General features: G+C 32.1%; 1 protein-coding gene across 1 annotated transcript; it reads right to left on the reverse strand.

Annotated features, from left to right (window-relative positions):
* Positions 1-10160: 10160 nt before the first annotated feature.
* Positions 10161-11462, reverse strand: LOC143529422 (uncharacterized). Its single transcript, XM_077025226.1, has 2 exons — positions 10757-11462; positions 10161-10310 (listed from the first exon to the last, which is right to left on the reverse strand). Exons 1-2 carry the CDS (start codon positions 11250-11252, stop codon positions 10252-10254), a joined length of 555 nt encoding a protein of 184 aa, XP_076881341.1. The 5' UTR covers positions 11253-11462; the 3' UTR covers positions 10161-10251.
* Between the last annotated feature and the right edge of the window lie 4787 nt (positions 11463-16249).

The following is a 16249-nucleotide window of genomic DNA, read 5'->3' on the forward strand; positions in this document are numbered from 1 at the left end:
TACACATCTTTGACTACATGCTAGACCACTTGGATGGCGAAATATTAGCTTAGACCACGTCTCCAGTCGTTATACATGCCAATATATTATTATACAAAGAGAACAATCGTTAGTTAGTAATAAGTACACTGAGGATCCTTGATCATGACAGGATCTGGAACACATGCTAAGGATAACTGATCCAGAACATATGCCAGAATAACGTATCCACAGTGTCAAATTTCCATGCCCTAACAGTTCATTCCTAATTTATAAGGTGATTCCTTAATTATTTTCTATATATAAATACACTATTATTTCAAAACTCGGGTGGTTCCGAGGAACCACCCATTTATACCGTAGATTCGCCCCTACTAATAACAAGACATGAGTTTTAGGTGTATATCTTAAAATTGAGTCAGGATTAAGGTTAAAGTTAAGGTTAAGCTTAGATGATGTCGAGCTTACCTAACATTAGCTTCTACATCATCATACCTATAATTTATTTGAAAAACACATTTAATTCTAAAATTCAAACACATCTCATTTCCCATATATATATCCCCTATTCAATTAAGCAATATTAATTTACTATGATATAGCCGTGTAATACATAAGTGGTTAAAAAATACAATAAAAAGTTAAATTTAATAATATATATAATAACATACATTATGCATTCATAATATATAAATAATGATAAATACAATATAATATCTAAAAACCTCATTTAGTGCAATAATATTTAAAAACCTCATTTAGTATATTTAAAGTAATATTTGTAACGTTGTTAGTAATTTTATAAATGATTATAGTATTAGTTGGCATCCTAGTTGACTAATTTGCATCGTTAACACCCAAAAACTAGAACTGGTTCTATACCTGAAACCGGGTTTTTCAAATACCCGATCTACACCCGAAAAATACCTTGAAAAATACCCCAAAACGTGTAGCCCCTTAAAAACCCCAATCTATACCCAAAAAGAAACCCCCTAAAATAAGGTTTTTTCAATACATGAAAATAGGGTATTCAAATACCCGGTTTTAGAATATCTGGTTTATACCCAACCCGAACACAGTACATAGGGTATGGTTTTAGAGACAAAACTTGAACCCAAACTCGACCTAGATATGACCAATACCTTGTCATAGCCGAATCTGGTTTCATACCCAAAACCACATATTAAAGAACCAGACTTATTTTCGTTGGGCCTAAAGCCCATGTTTATTAAAATCCGCCAATTCCAAGCAAAACTCCTCACACTCATCAAGCAAACACATTACAAAATCTCAATTATTTTAACCTAAACCTCTCATTTCATTCACAGGTACATCTCAATTACTATCTTCATACGCATGTGCTTTTGCACCTCTATGTAATTGCACTCAATTTTGTTGTTTAAGATTCCACAATGTAGTATAATTAGTGTGTTGTTTATTGAGATTGTGACAGAAGTTATGAGCTGAATGCTCATACATTACCTTATAATTATGTTGTACATTTTGTATACAAGTAAAAGCATTAGGAGACCCTTAAGTGTTTTAGAACAAAGTAGCTTGCTAAACATAAATACACTGAATCATTTTGCCATTCAGATAATGGAATCATGTACCGAGGATAACAATGCATATGAGTTACTATGGAAAGAATGTAACAACGTACGAGTTGTCGGTCCCTTGGGATATATATAACATCATTTTCGGTGTTGATGGATCATGTGAAGAGGGCATCTGGTGTAATGGATGATGTTGTTGTAACTCTAACTTACAAGTCGGATCTCACCTTTGTAGATTTTGGACCACCTCGTAGAGGCTATTTAGCGCAAAGACGATTACCTTCTCACCTTGCTAGAGAATGTGGCAACGCGACCCCAACCTCTTGAGTTATATGTTGTCAAATCTTAGTTTGAATTATTATGTTTATGTTTTATGTTAATATACGTTGGTCACGGTTCGTCAGACGCTTTTTCTTATTTTGTTGAATTGTTGGTGTCGTGTTTTCTACTAGGATTATCTGATTATCAATATCGTATATGGCTCGGTCTCGGTTATGAATTTGATGGTATGTTGCCATGTTTTGTTAATTGATTGGCAATGTAAAATTTGGTGTGTTTTGATTGTTGTTTTCTTTATGTTAGCTTAAAATTTAGGTTGTTTTGGTATTTGTGTTTGGATGATGTTTGGGGCTTCTTTCTGCATTCGGTTTCTTTGTCGTTTACGCATTATTCTTATTTATGTTTTCTAATTTTGGGTATGCTGCTGCGCGTTAGCCATAAGTTTTTAGAGATAAATCTTTTCTGGTCTATTTTGTTGCGTTTATGTTACGGTTTGTTTGTGATTTATTAGCAACTAGAATTATGTTGTGAAGGTCATTGTTGGAAAATTAAGTGTTAAAAGGGATGGAAATGGGGCTGATATTTGGACATACAGGTCTGAAAATATGCTTTTACAGGGCTGGAATTTTAGGTTTTAGCTGCAGAATAAACATAAATAGTTTTACTAGCATCGTCACTTCAATAATATTGTTGAGTGTTTATATTGGTTAACTGTTAATTCCGTGTGTTGTGTAAGTTGGATTGTAAATATGTTTTTTTTCGGTTTGTTTATGCGCTCTAAAACGTTTCACTGTATTAAGTACGTATCTGTTATGCTTGAGATTCTTTGCTATTGGAATTTTTGCTGTTTAAAGTAACTAACAAGACTGTTATTTCCTTACGTTTATGTTTTGTATTTTGTTTACCATAGTCGATCAATAGGTTAGATGTACCTGATATGTTGGTGGTTTAACATTCGAAAGAAGTGACGGTAATCATTTAATAGGTTATATGTTAGTTTAATGTGTTTATTGTTTTTCTGTTTAACCAAGTATATGACCATTTTAGTAAGTATAATTTATTGCTGCTGTTCTTGTTCTTTTTCTCTTTGACCAACTATGTATAGGTATTGTAAGTTGTATCATACTGGCAGTGGTAAATTTGACTGTTATATTACTATCATCAGTAGCTTTTAACATACTGCCCTTATATATTATTATGCCCAAAGTACCCCAAAGGCTATGTGTTGTGGTTTAACTAGCAAGGGTGTGTTAAAGCGTCGCGTCACTGTCACGTAGGCAGAGAGGCATTAACGAACCCACCTCTAAGTAGTGTGTTGTGGGCTAACTACACATTAAATACCCCCCCCCCCCTGTTCTCCTAAAATAACCTTTGGATGCAATTTGCACTATGTAATTCAATTTGTCTAAAAGATTTTTACAAATTCTTAAAGTTCTTGTCAATGCACCAAGTTTTGACTGATATCGACCAATTTTGCCTGGTATTGACCCAATTTTGACCGATTTTTAGAGGTGAGACTAAACCAGGTTAGAACCGCGAGACCTTAACCGACCAGACTCTGTTAGTTATAACAGGGTTGGTTTGCGGGTTACGAGAACACTATTAATTAGGTCCGGGTTGGATATTGACTTGTTTACTTACCCCTGACGATTTTAACTTTTTACCCCTTGACTGATTTTGACCCTTAGATCAAATTATTTTTTGACAGATTAAAAACTCCCACCCATGTTACTTCTTCAAAACTTTGAAGGACCATTAGTCCTTTTCAGCTCAAACATGATTGCCTAAAACTAAAAGCCTAAAATTGCGGAGAACATTTACTAATTCGTTATTTATCATGCAAAAAAAACAATGTAAAAGATATATAATCTTATAAAAGCATTATTTAATGATTAATATAAAAATAATCTGGGGATTATAAGAAGAATATGTCGTTTCTCACAAACTAGCAAGATATATCAATAATGAAGTCTTTTTATTTTATTTGTATTTTAGTGCTAATTTCGGTTGAACTTGTAAACGGTTGGGTCACACCGAACCGGATTAAAGAAACTCACTTTAGTAACGTAGGATGATAGATGATTTGCGATTATTCACAGGATATATATTCATGTTCATTAACTTCATGTAGGCGTCACATAACTCACTTTATCACTTTTAACTCTTTCTCATCTAAAGAAAATGGTTTAACCTCATTTAACCCCTTCAATTTATTTTAAAAACAATTCTTAAAATTAGTGTATGAGTGTATAGGATTTTGAAGCCCGTCAACATTTTAATTAACCATATGTTTGGCAAAACTATCTGGTAAATGTAGCTGGAAGCTGCTAGCTGGTGGCTAGAAGCTGTAGCTTGTAGCTTTTTAGAAATATTTAAATGTTTGGCAGAGTAGCTAGAGCTTTTAATAAAACTAGCTGGGTGCTCGCGCGATGCATTGTTCTAATCCGAAACCTATTCTGACTTAGCCCCTTCGACTCAAAACCGTACCGACATGAACCGAACTTACTTAGCCCTTTTTGCATCGACTCGTTCCGACCCTAATTTGGTCTTACACATGACCAGGAGTTGCCTGACTCGACTTGTTGATCCTAACCAATATTCACATAATATGTTAATTTTTAAAAGTTAAAGAAGTATAACAATATGATACTCATATTACTGAGAAAAAAATGCTCGTTTTTATGATGCAATTTTTAAAAAAATATATTAACGTGTGATAAAGTTGTGGTTTTTAAAAAGTAATGGGGTAGTTGGTTTTGAATATGGGTTAAATATATAATTATTATATGAATTAACAAAAGATTACGAAAGTTCAAGTACCAAAATTGTAAAATTTAAAATACTAAAAGCTTGTATCTTTTTCTAAACGCTACTAGTTGGAGCTTTTAAATTCAAGTTTTTTCTCCTATCCTAAAAGTTTCAAGCTACTCTAACCAAACAAGACTTTTCAAAAAATTTAAACTTTTTCTTAAAAGCTTATAGGTTAAAGCTCCTAAAAACTCTTAGCTAAACATACCTCATGTCTTTAACACCCCTTAAAGCATGAAAAAAAAAAGTGTCTCATTCATTAACTTTTATCAAATCGGCTTTAACGTCACAAACTTTAAAGTATACCTCAGGCCTTAGATACAATAGTTATAACTTAGTTCATCACAGATGTACTATATGTAAGTATTTATATTTAATATGTATTTTATATTAATTGCCCGTGAAACGGTAACGATATAATTTATATATTTAAACTTATAATAACTCTACAAGTTATGAATTAAATCTATATATATATATATTGATAAGTTTTATTAACTTTGTATACTTTCACTTTCACATGCACCTACTAAGTAACAAAAAAGTGTGAACCTTTTTAGGCCGTTCAAAAATAAAAATAATCATTATAAATGTGATATTATAATTAACAGTTACATACTTTTTTAAATGTGATATTATAATTAACAGTCAGTTACATACTTTTTTAAATCATCTATCTATCTATAATATATATAAACGAAAACATAAAAATCATACGTGTCGCGATTTGGTCGCTCTCCCTTATTTTAGAGTCACCAGATTTGTTTGATTTTCAAATGAAGGTTTCTCATGCATTTGACCCGAATTCACAGGTATGGGTCTTATCAAACCCATATATTTCTTAAACAGGTTATAACATCTCATTAAATTAAAAACTAATCTTATCAAATATTTGATATAATAATCCTATAAAGTAGGGATCTACTAAAAATTAATATATGATTTGTTTAAAAAAAGATATATATTATTTATAATTACAAAACCAATTTGTAGTAAAAAATAAACAGGTCTTTGATCTCATCAAACCCATATAGCTTTTAAACCAGGTTATAATATCTCATTTATTTGCTAAACAATTTATAATCAAACCATAAGTATATTATTAACTTTCATTAACAAAAAATTCAAAAAATAAATAAATATTAGAAACAAATAATATAAAACAACCCCCGTAATATAAACGAAAACATACAAATCCTACGTGTCGCGATGTGATCGCTCTCCGTTTTTTTGGAGTCATCAGATTTGCTTGATTTTTAAATGAAGACTTTTCATGCATTTGACCAGAATTCATGGGTATGGATCTTACCAAACCTAGATAATCCTTAAACGGGTTATAACATCTCATTAAATTAAAAATTATTCTCACCAAATTATTGATGTGAAAATCCTATAAAATAAGATATACTAAAAATTATTATATGATTTTTTTTTAAAAAAAAATATTATTTATAATTAAGAAACAATTTTATAGTAAAAAATAAGCGGGTCTTGGGTCTTATCAAACCCAGATAACTTTTAAACCGACTTATAACATCTAAGTTATTTGTGAAATCTTTTAATCATCAAACTCTAAGTATATTATAAATTTCATTACAATAAATAAAATTAAACCCAAAAAAATATATAAATATTAAAAACGAATGTAAAACAGCCCCCGTAATACGGGGGATAAAAACTAATTAACTTATAAAATGAAATACTTGTAGAAATCTAAAGGCTTAGGGTGTATAAAAAGTTTATAATTAATGAAAAGTTAATAACTATAGCAATGCTACTAATAAAAGCATAAATAAATATTTTTATTATTGTTTGAAAGACCGAAAATCCGAAATAGAAATTGATAAGAGAGAAATAGAATTAATTTATTATGGCAGTTTATGTTTTATAACAAAACTATAAACAACTATGTATGCTACAGAACGGTAATAAACGTTTTTGAACTACAGTGATATAATCGAAAAGGAACTAGCAAGACGCTAGACCCAAAGAACTTACAATGTTCAAGTAAAACTTAACAACATCCCAACACTCGTAATATTTAAAGTATCACAATCCAAGATAGCATCAAGCAATCTTGGTTTTGTGCTTTAGTCCGGTTTTTTATCCATTAATAGGAGTTTATTTTGTATTTTCTCTCACACTTTTTGTATTTTCTCTATCACTTTGGACGTGTGTGATATTTCATTATTAAATATCATATCATTTTGTGATTTCCATATGAACTAGAGTCGGCAAGATGATTGTATGAATCTCATTCAGGGACGAAGATTAGTACGGGCCATGGGGTCCTTGCCCCGCCCCCGTTTTATGTATTGGGTCCGTCCTTTTTTGCATTTTAGTTCAAGCTTGCCACTTATTTCATTTATAATATACCGAAGGAATCAAGGGATAATGGAGTTGTTCTAAAAATATTAAATGTAATATGTACGTTAAAGCATATGTCAAAATGTGACGGCAATAAATGGACCGGTCAAGGAATCCCATGAAGTTTTTCCGGACAAGGAGAGAGTCAAATGTGAAATAAATTATTACTAATAATATAAATTATGTATACATGTCATTTTGCTAGAAAAGTAGTGAAAAATGTTTTTCATTAACTATTAGGTTTGAATCTCGTGTGTTATACGGATGAATATATGACAAAATGTGAAAACAAAGTTGTTTATAAAACAAAAATGCATTGTGTTTTTGGTGGTGATTTGTTGTAAATAAGATGTAATAATAAAAATATAGTTGAGAAAGGGACATATAAATAAGTTAAGACTTAAGATATAGAAATTTGAAGGTAAAGATATGAAACTATAGTATAAATATGTTTGGGGCATGGACTTGATTATAAATTTATTCATATTCAAAATTCATGACAAAATATATCCTTAATTTATTTTCATTTTGAGTTTTTCTTAAACATATTATCTAAACTTAAACAGTTAAATAATCGTAAAACAATTTTAAAGTTTACATAATACTTCCTATGCGGAATATTTTATGGAAACCTCATAAATATAGTTATAATATCATTTATGGCTGATACTCACAAAAACTTTACTGCTATGTTATTTGATAAAGAGTCCGAAGCTGTGATCCCAAAAACTCAAAGCTTGAAGCTGAAGATACTGAAATTTCAAGTAGTGAAAGTAGTTTGTTCAAGTATTGAAGAAGGTTTTCAAGCTCTAAATATGACTGAAACCGAAACACCGAAGACAACTTTTGACATATATATACTGACACATTTATATAGAGTAATAGTCCCATCTCATCCTTTTTTTTTTCATTATTTAGTATTGTTCTGGAACAGGCACCGGTCATAAACAATTCGTGGTTCGACACCCTACTTATACTAACTAATTAACGGTGAATATGACACAATTCTCTTTATCATTGACCAATTATTCAACACCGATCAATTAGGAATGATATTTTTGTCTTTTTACAACAACTTATTAAATAAAAACAGATAAAGTTAAGAGTTTTGGCTTTAATCGAATATGAAACTAATGGATTGAAAAAACTAAATAAAAAAATATATAAAAATTACCAAACTGAAAAGGTTGTATTTTACCAACAAAAACTAAAAGCAGTTTTTACTCTATAAAAACTCATCACGTTGGGCTAGAGCACTGTCCATGTCCATGTCCATGTCCATGTCCATGTCCATGTCCATGTCCATGTCCATGTTACTATCTTACTATTTTAATACTTTCTTTTGAACGACCAACAAAATATATTATTAATAACACCACCAAAACATGCCCAGAATGATACTAGCCTCGAGAAGTTACATACACCAAATCATCCGTTACCCTCGTTACAACCAGACACCTAACTAAGTCATCACCCAATTCTTATCACAACAAATCAAAATTGAAATCGTACCACCCTTCCCATGTAAAATCATCCTGTTTCGCCTGATACAATTTCCCTAAACACACTTCAATTGGGTCAGCTTCCTTTCAAAGATTCCTTCATTCCCCACTTTCCGAATACAATAAGGAGTCGTTAAGTATAGCATGGAACATATTAGCTACACCATGTGGAAACACCACAGACCTATGCAAATCCAATAAATCCCGGATAAAAAAGGCAAAGATATATGGAATCTTGCACCAACCTGCAACATTTTACCAGATCGCTTGTGCAAATCTACATGAGACCAAGATATGCCCCGTGATTTTTTCCACATCTCGACAAATTGGACAAAGAATTGAATCTACTATCACGTTTCGCCTTGCCAAGGTTACATGAGATGTTATTTGTTCCTTTTTTGCCCTCAACGCAAGAATCCATACCTTCTTAGGGACGTAACTATTCTAGTCCATTTAATGATCACCCATCGGCATTTGACTCGCTTCCAACATGTCTTTGAGACTTTTTACTGAGAAACCAGACCCACCATCCAGATCCCAAGATATTGTCCAACCACGGGTTCAATATAACAACTAGGCAAGTAAGTAACAGGCTCCTAAGCTCCTCAACTTCTTCTCTCGTGTACGGGGATCTTGTCCAATCCCATTGGCCACATAGTTCACCCAAATGCATCAATAATCTATCCAACACCCTACACCACTTGTTTGATTCAAACCTGAACAAACGCATAAATCTCTTCTGGAACGATGTCTCCCCAGACCAAATATCAACCCAAAAGAATGTGTTGTTAGTCGTTATCCCTTACTTCCACTTTCATATCCTTCTCAAGATCAACCCCCAAAGCTTCCACTTCACTGAGAAATTTAACAATATATTTTCAGGGACCCAACATCGAGACCTTGGCAGGATTACTAGACGACGACCTATCCGAATGGTGGATGGCCCATACAATATTCCGCCAAGACCCTTTTTCGCTCTTAAATCTTCACCACTATTTGGCCAACATTGTGAGATTTGCATCACTTAACGAACCGAACCCCCCCCCCCCCCCCTCCCCCTCCCATTTTTTTATCTGTGCTACTGCCTTTTGCCATGCCATCCTCTTATCCTCCCCAAAAGAATACTCATCCATCATGTGGTTAATATAACCCAATTTATAATTATTTATTGAGAGAGAGAAAAAAAAACACTTCATACTTTCTTTCAATTAAAACATTATAAAAAGTTGGCAAAGTTACAAAAATCTATTTGAAAGGTACTGCTTAACCATTATATTAAAGTTTGATTAAACATTGCTTTCCGGAGGTTCCAAGTTTTGTTCTCACTCGAACCACTTAACCAAATTTATTAACATTTTAACACAATATAGTATTATTAATCGTAATAACTAATAATAATAATTGCATTTTGAACTTTGAACCAGTGGATGAAGTCACAAAACCAGTGCATAAAAGTTGCATGTCCCCACATTATGATTCAAAAGACACCCGTGAAGGCTCTGTGTCCCAATCAAATTCTTGCTGGCATCAATCACCAACAGGCAACAGATTAATTTATAATTATTTATTACTAATCATTAATTGATTAAACTCAAAAACAACAAAATTAGTGCCGATTAGAGATGAAGATTCCAAAATACAACCTACTTCAAGAACAACAATTTCTGGAAAACAAAACAAAACCTAGATTAATTAATTAGAGCATCAAAATTAAACAAAAAAAATTAAATCATCATTAAATTTGTTGACCAAATCTGCTCCTACATTTGAGCATCAAACCCGATTTCCTTCCTTGATTTCTTCTTCAAATTCAACACATCTGCATCCGAATCATTCATCGGAAACCAAAATTAAAACTAAGATCGATGTTGTGATCAAATACAAACAGCTCTTAAGGTGCAAATCATACAAATAGTTAAAGTTATTAAGTTAAAACTAGAATAATTATTATTACGCACCCTATAGATTTTGGAGCTAGAATAATTATTATTACATTACTTAATTTTGTCTGAGCTTAATAATAATTACCTACTATTAAACTAATTACTCCAATTATCAGTATCGGATTTATTTGTATCGGATCCCATTCCTAGAACGCGTCAATTGTCGCGAATTCCAGTACGAGTTTGATCATAATCTAGCAATATTAATTCACTACGATTGTTATTCGTCATAACCGGTTAATCAATTTTATTCGAATCACATTTTACAAAATCAACAAACATATATAATTACCAAAATTCAATCAAAATACAACAGATCTACCTTCATATTTACAATCAGGAGGATCTTCAAACAACGACAACGAAAGCTGCTTATGCGCGAGTCCGATATCGAATAAAATGAGTCCAGATTTCGGATCATTCACAATAATATCCTTCACAGGCAACCAAAGAAACAATTCCTCCTGTGATAAACCCTCAACGCCAGTAAGACTTCCATACGTAAGATTAGCTCGTATCGTACTCTCGTAAAATGCCATAGTATCAAACTTTGTTAAACAAGGACCACGTAAGAACACTTCAAGAAGACCCGTGTTGTAAAGTGTGAATGATTCAACTTCTTTTGGAAATAAACCAGCCGGTAAGCCTTTGCTTTTGAGGAGGTTGTGGATTGAGGATTCAGTTATTTGTACGCTTCTCACGGTAACGGAGAATTGGAGGAGAGTGAAGAGTAGAGTGAGGATTAGGGTTGCCATTGGTGATCGGAGAGAGATTGAATAAAAGGGTTTAGTTTGAGACTTTAAGGTGAGTTGGAACATGGGTTTTAAAGACAAGTGTAGGGTTTGACCAAATTGTCCTTGGTGTGCATGTCACGTGACAGTTAGGTTTTATGGTTGGAGAACAAAGATTTGCTTTGAGGACGGCAAATAGTTTGCAAAAGAGGGCTTAAGAAGTAGTACATGTTATTAAGGAGCATAAAATAGTAAAAACACAATGCTATGAGTTAAACTTGATTATTGTTCGGTTTGGTTTCGTGATTTGGTTATTTTTAATATTTTGGATTGTAGAATTTGTTTTGAAGATTGTTCAGTATTTGATATGGTTGTACAGTTCTTAATAATCACAATAATATAATAGAATCAAGTAACATGTCATACATGGTTTTAAAAGTAAGTTTTCTCACGTGTAATCGTTTCTTTTTGTTTAAGGTTGTTTATCTATTAAATAAAGTTAATATGTTAGTTATAGAAGTTTTGGATCAACCCAACCCATGATAAACTTTACTTGTTTGTCCAATTTGCGTAACAAGTTATGGTATTTTCAGTTTTATTTCACTGTCGGTTTTGCTTTATTTAAAAAGAATAAAATTATATATTACTAACCGCTTCCTAAAAGACATAGATTTAAATCGTAATCCCATAACTTGCAACACATCACATAACTTATTTTACTTATTCATTATAATACCTATCAATTTATAATCATAAAGATAGTTTATATAGTGTGATGATAATACGTAGTTGTAAAGCTTAAAGAAAACTTATACAGTAATACATACATTTATAGAATGAAATCCAAAAGCAAAAAAATGAGAAAGAAATATGTGTATGAAAAGAAGGGTTTTACATGTAAATGTTCTGAGACTAGCCGAGTCAACCCGTAAAAATGTATGGGAGTAAAAGATGGAGAACCAAATGATTGCATGTTAATTATTGATAATAATATATGGTGTTTTACATAATTAAATATGGTTAGCATGCCAAAAGAGGGGTAACATGTTTATGTCCCCATGCAATTTCTATTTCAACTACCTTTAACTATTTTTAGAAGAAAAGGCTCGTATATTTCCAAGGGTTCATTAAAATAAAAAGGGACACAACTGGAAAAAAAAAATATAAAGGATTTGTGGTCTAAAAACATTTTATAAAAAATTAATTAAAAAAATTATAACTCAAAATATAAACAGAAAACGAAAATGTAAAAAAAAAAAAACTAAAATGTTTTCTCCGTCCAAAACACACACAATGACGATAAAAGTTCACTGTGTCTTTTTATTTATCATTTTATTTTTTGTTTATTTTCATCATTAATTGTACTTTTTTTCTTAAGCATTGTGTCTTATTTCTTCAATATGGTGTTATATTTTACGATTAATTGTGTTTTTTTTATCTTTGTGTTTTATGTTTACTTTCGTCATTATGTATTTTTTTTCTTGCACACCGTAACTTTTTTTTTGGAATATTGGTTTTAAATAATCTATTAGATTTAGATTTAAATAATAGGGTCAAGTTATTCTACAAAGGGTAACAAAAATGAGAAGTGTGAGAAACCATAAATAATTGACATGTGTCAAGTGGGGACAAAAAGAAAAAGGGTATAGAGGTAATTGTACACATTTTCACTCTCTACATGCAAGGCACATGTAATACACCTATCATTTTAGAATGTTTATAATTTTTTCGTATGATATTTTTTTTTAAAAAAATTTCATCATAATAACAAGCGTTTTTTTATCTTTAATATGAGTATGATTTTTGTTATATAAAATATTAAACAAAAATCACGACATTGTGTCTTTTTTCGTCATTGTGTCTTTTCGCACACCATTGTGTCTTTTCGCTTATCATTGTTTTTTTCGCACACCATTGTGTCTTTTCGCACACCATCGTGTCTTTTCGCTTATCATTGTGTCTTTTTTCGTCATTGTGTTTTTTTCGCACACCATTGTGTCTTTTCGCTTATAATTGTGTCTTTTTTCGTCATTGTGTCTTTTCGCACACCATTGTGTCCATTGTGTCTTTTCGCACACCATTGTGTCTTTTCGCTTATCATTGTGTCTTTTTTCGCCATTGTGTCTTTTCGCACACCATTGTGTCTTTCCGCACACCATTGTGTCTTTTCGTTTATCATTGTGTCTTTTTTCGTCATTGTGTTTTTTCGCACACCATTGTGTCTTTTCGTTTATCATTGTGTCTTTTTTCGTCGTTGTGATTTTTCGCACACCATTGTGTCTTTTCGCTTATCATTGTGTCTTTTTTCGTCATTGTGTCTTTTCACACACCATTGTGTCTTTTCGCTTATCATTGTATCTTTTTCGCCATTGTGTCTTTTCGCAAACAATTGTGTCTTTCTGCACACCATTGTGTCTTTTCGTTTATCATTGTGTCTTTTTTCGTTATTGTGTTTTTTCGCACACCATTGTGTCTTTTCGCTTATCATTGTGTCTTTTTTCGTCATTGTGTCCTTTCGCATACCGTTGTGTCTTTTCGCACACCATTGTGTCTTTTCGCTTATCATTGTGTCTTTTTTCGTCATTGTGTCTTTTCGCGCACCATTGTGTCTTTAACTTGAAACGAAAAACACAATGGTGAATACGTATAACCCAATGACCTAAAACGTAAAAAACAATGATGAATACGTATAACACAATGACCTAAAACGTAAGACACAATGGTGACTACGTTGAAACGTAAAACACAATGGAAACAACATTTTACACAATGACATAATGAACAACAAAAAAACACAATTAAAAAACCTATTATTTTTTTTTTGTTTTTATATAACAATATGATACTCATATTAAAGATAAAAAAACGCTTATTATTATGGTGAATTTTTTTTTTAAAATAATGTCGTATGAAAAAGTTATGGACATTTTAAAATGATGGGGGAATTGACATGTGCCTTACATGTGGAGAGAGAAAGTCAACAAATGTGTGTTATTACCTTCATGCCCTTTCCATCAATTTTTATTTATTAAATTAATCTCAGTCATTCAAATACAAGATCAATGGACTGGATTCCTTCTCACATTTCTCATTTTTGTTGTCCATTGTATTTTAACTTTACCCTTAAATAATAATGAAAATGGAAGAAGGTGGAAGAAAGAATATGAAGATTATATTAGATTTAAATAATAATTTAATTTAAGAAAGTGTGGTCCACTTGAATCCTAATTAAAAATATAGTCGGAGTAGACGGAATATTCAAAGACTTAGTCGGTCGAGACAGAATACCAAAAATCCTATCGGTCGAGACGATATTAAACTTTTAAAACTTACCAGATAAGAAACATGAGAATATGAACTTGGAAGATGAAATTCGTTCAAAATGCGTCTAGGAAGACGAAATTCATAAAGCTCTTTTCTCAAGAAAAATATAATTTGAACGGACCAGATAAGAAACATAAAAAAATCGTCTGGAGAGATTGCTTTTTACAAAATGATTTAAGTTAGAAATATGGACGAAAACCCCAAAATTTTTAAAAATCTCGTCGGAAATGTCGGAACCTTTCCAAGTGTCATGTTTTATTTGGTTGTAAAATCCCGTCGGTTATATTAACAAGGTGTCGGCTCAGTACATATTTCATGGGTTATTTTGAGAATCTTGTTTCTTTTTGGATCATTTTTTTTCTCTTTCTTATTTGGATCATTTTGAGAATTTTCATTTTAAAATTACTTATATATATATATATTTTTATCAAAATCATACTTTGGTTTATTACGTAAGCATTATTACATAAGCATGTTAATCAAATTATAAAAGAGAATATAAACCTACCAATCAATTTCTCAAATTATTTTTCTTACTTCTACTTCAAATGTATAGATGTGCTAAATTTTCATTTTCGCCTTTAAATTTTATAGGATGTTTGATATGAGTCCACAATCTTTAGGGTGGATAGCTTGAAGGTCCTTTTATCACGTGGTTTATGAACCAATGGACATTAGGTCAGCACTGTTGAACCCGCATTTTCTGCATTTCATTTGATGACATTGGTTTCACAAAAAAATACATACAAACAAAGGAATCCTCAAAGCATGCATCTTGTTTAGGTCAAGTAGAATTTTGTTACAAGAAAAAAACGAATCAGTTTACTGAACAGATCGACGGTACAGGGCAGAGGATAATTGTGTTGTTTATTCATATTAACATTGAGAAATTCATCTCTATACAAACCAAAATAATAGAGAGATATATTAAGTGATGGGGACAGATCTTAATCTCCAATCTACCCTCAAACTTGAGAGTGTAAATTAGTAACACCCAACTTGCCAACCAAGAAATTCAATTGTGGCTCTCCCAACTCTTTCGTGAAGGCATCAGCGATTTGCAATTTTGGATCTATGTGAAACGGATTAAGGACTTTACTTTCAACCCTTTCGCGAATAAAATAACAATACATTTCCACGTGCTTGGTTCTTTCATGAAAAACTGGATTGTTAGCGATTTGCCAACTAGTTATCATAAAATAAAGTAGTGGGTCCCTTCCTAGGAATCTCCAAATCCCCAATAAGCCAACGCATCTATAGGACTTCACTGACTATAGATGTCGTTGAATAATATTCAGCCTCAACCGATTAGCAGGAAACAACAAATTGTTTTTTTTTGTCTTCTATGAGATAGGAGACCCTTTAAGAGGAGCGTGTATCCTGTCCAGGATCGTCTCGTGTATGGAAAACCGAGCATGTCTACGTCGTAATAAGTTGTGAGAGTGGAACCACCATCACAGGATAAAAAGGATTCCTTGTCCCGAAGTAGCTTTTCTTGGGAATCCGCCTAGTTCTTCAATGAGAGGTAGACATGTTTTGAGAGACTCACTCATCAGGCTGGCAAGGTCACTCTCTCTTGGTCACAGGAGTTCTACATCCTCCTCGACCTCGCACAATTTTTCGGTTGACTCCATCGGAGTTGAAGTTTCAAGCACAATTCGAGTGGGAAATGCGGTCGGCTTTAATTTTAACGGTAAAGAGGACTCAATTAAAGCCTCGTTAATTGAAGAAGGTGGTTCGAGTGGTTTTAGATGAATATT

This window comes from Bidens hawaiensis, unplaced genomic scaffold (genome assembly GCF_021521415.1).
Source record: "Bidens hawaiensis isolate Kalapana, Puna unplaced genomic scaffold, B.hawaiensis_p1.1 tig00008542_1, whole genome shotgun sequence".
NCBI classification, from domain to species: domain Eukaryota; kingdom Viridiplantae; phylum Streptophyta; class Magnoliopsida; order Asterales; family Asteraceae; genus Bidens; species Bidens hawaiensis.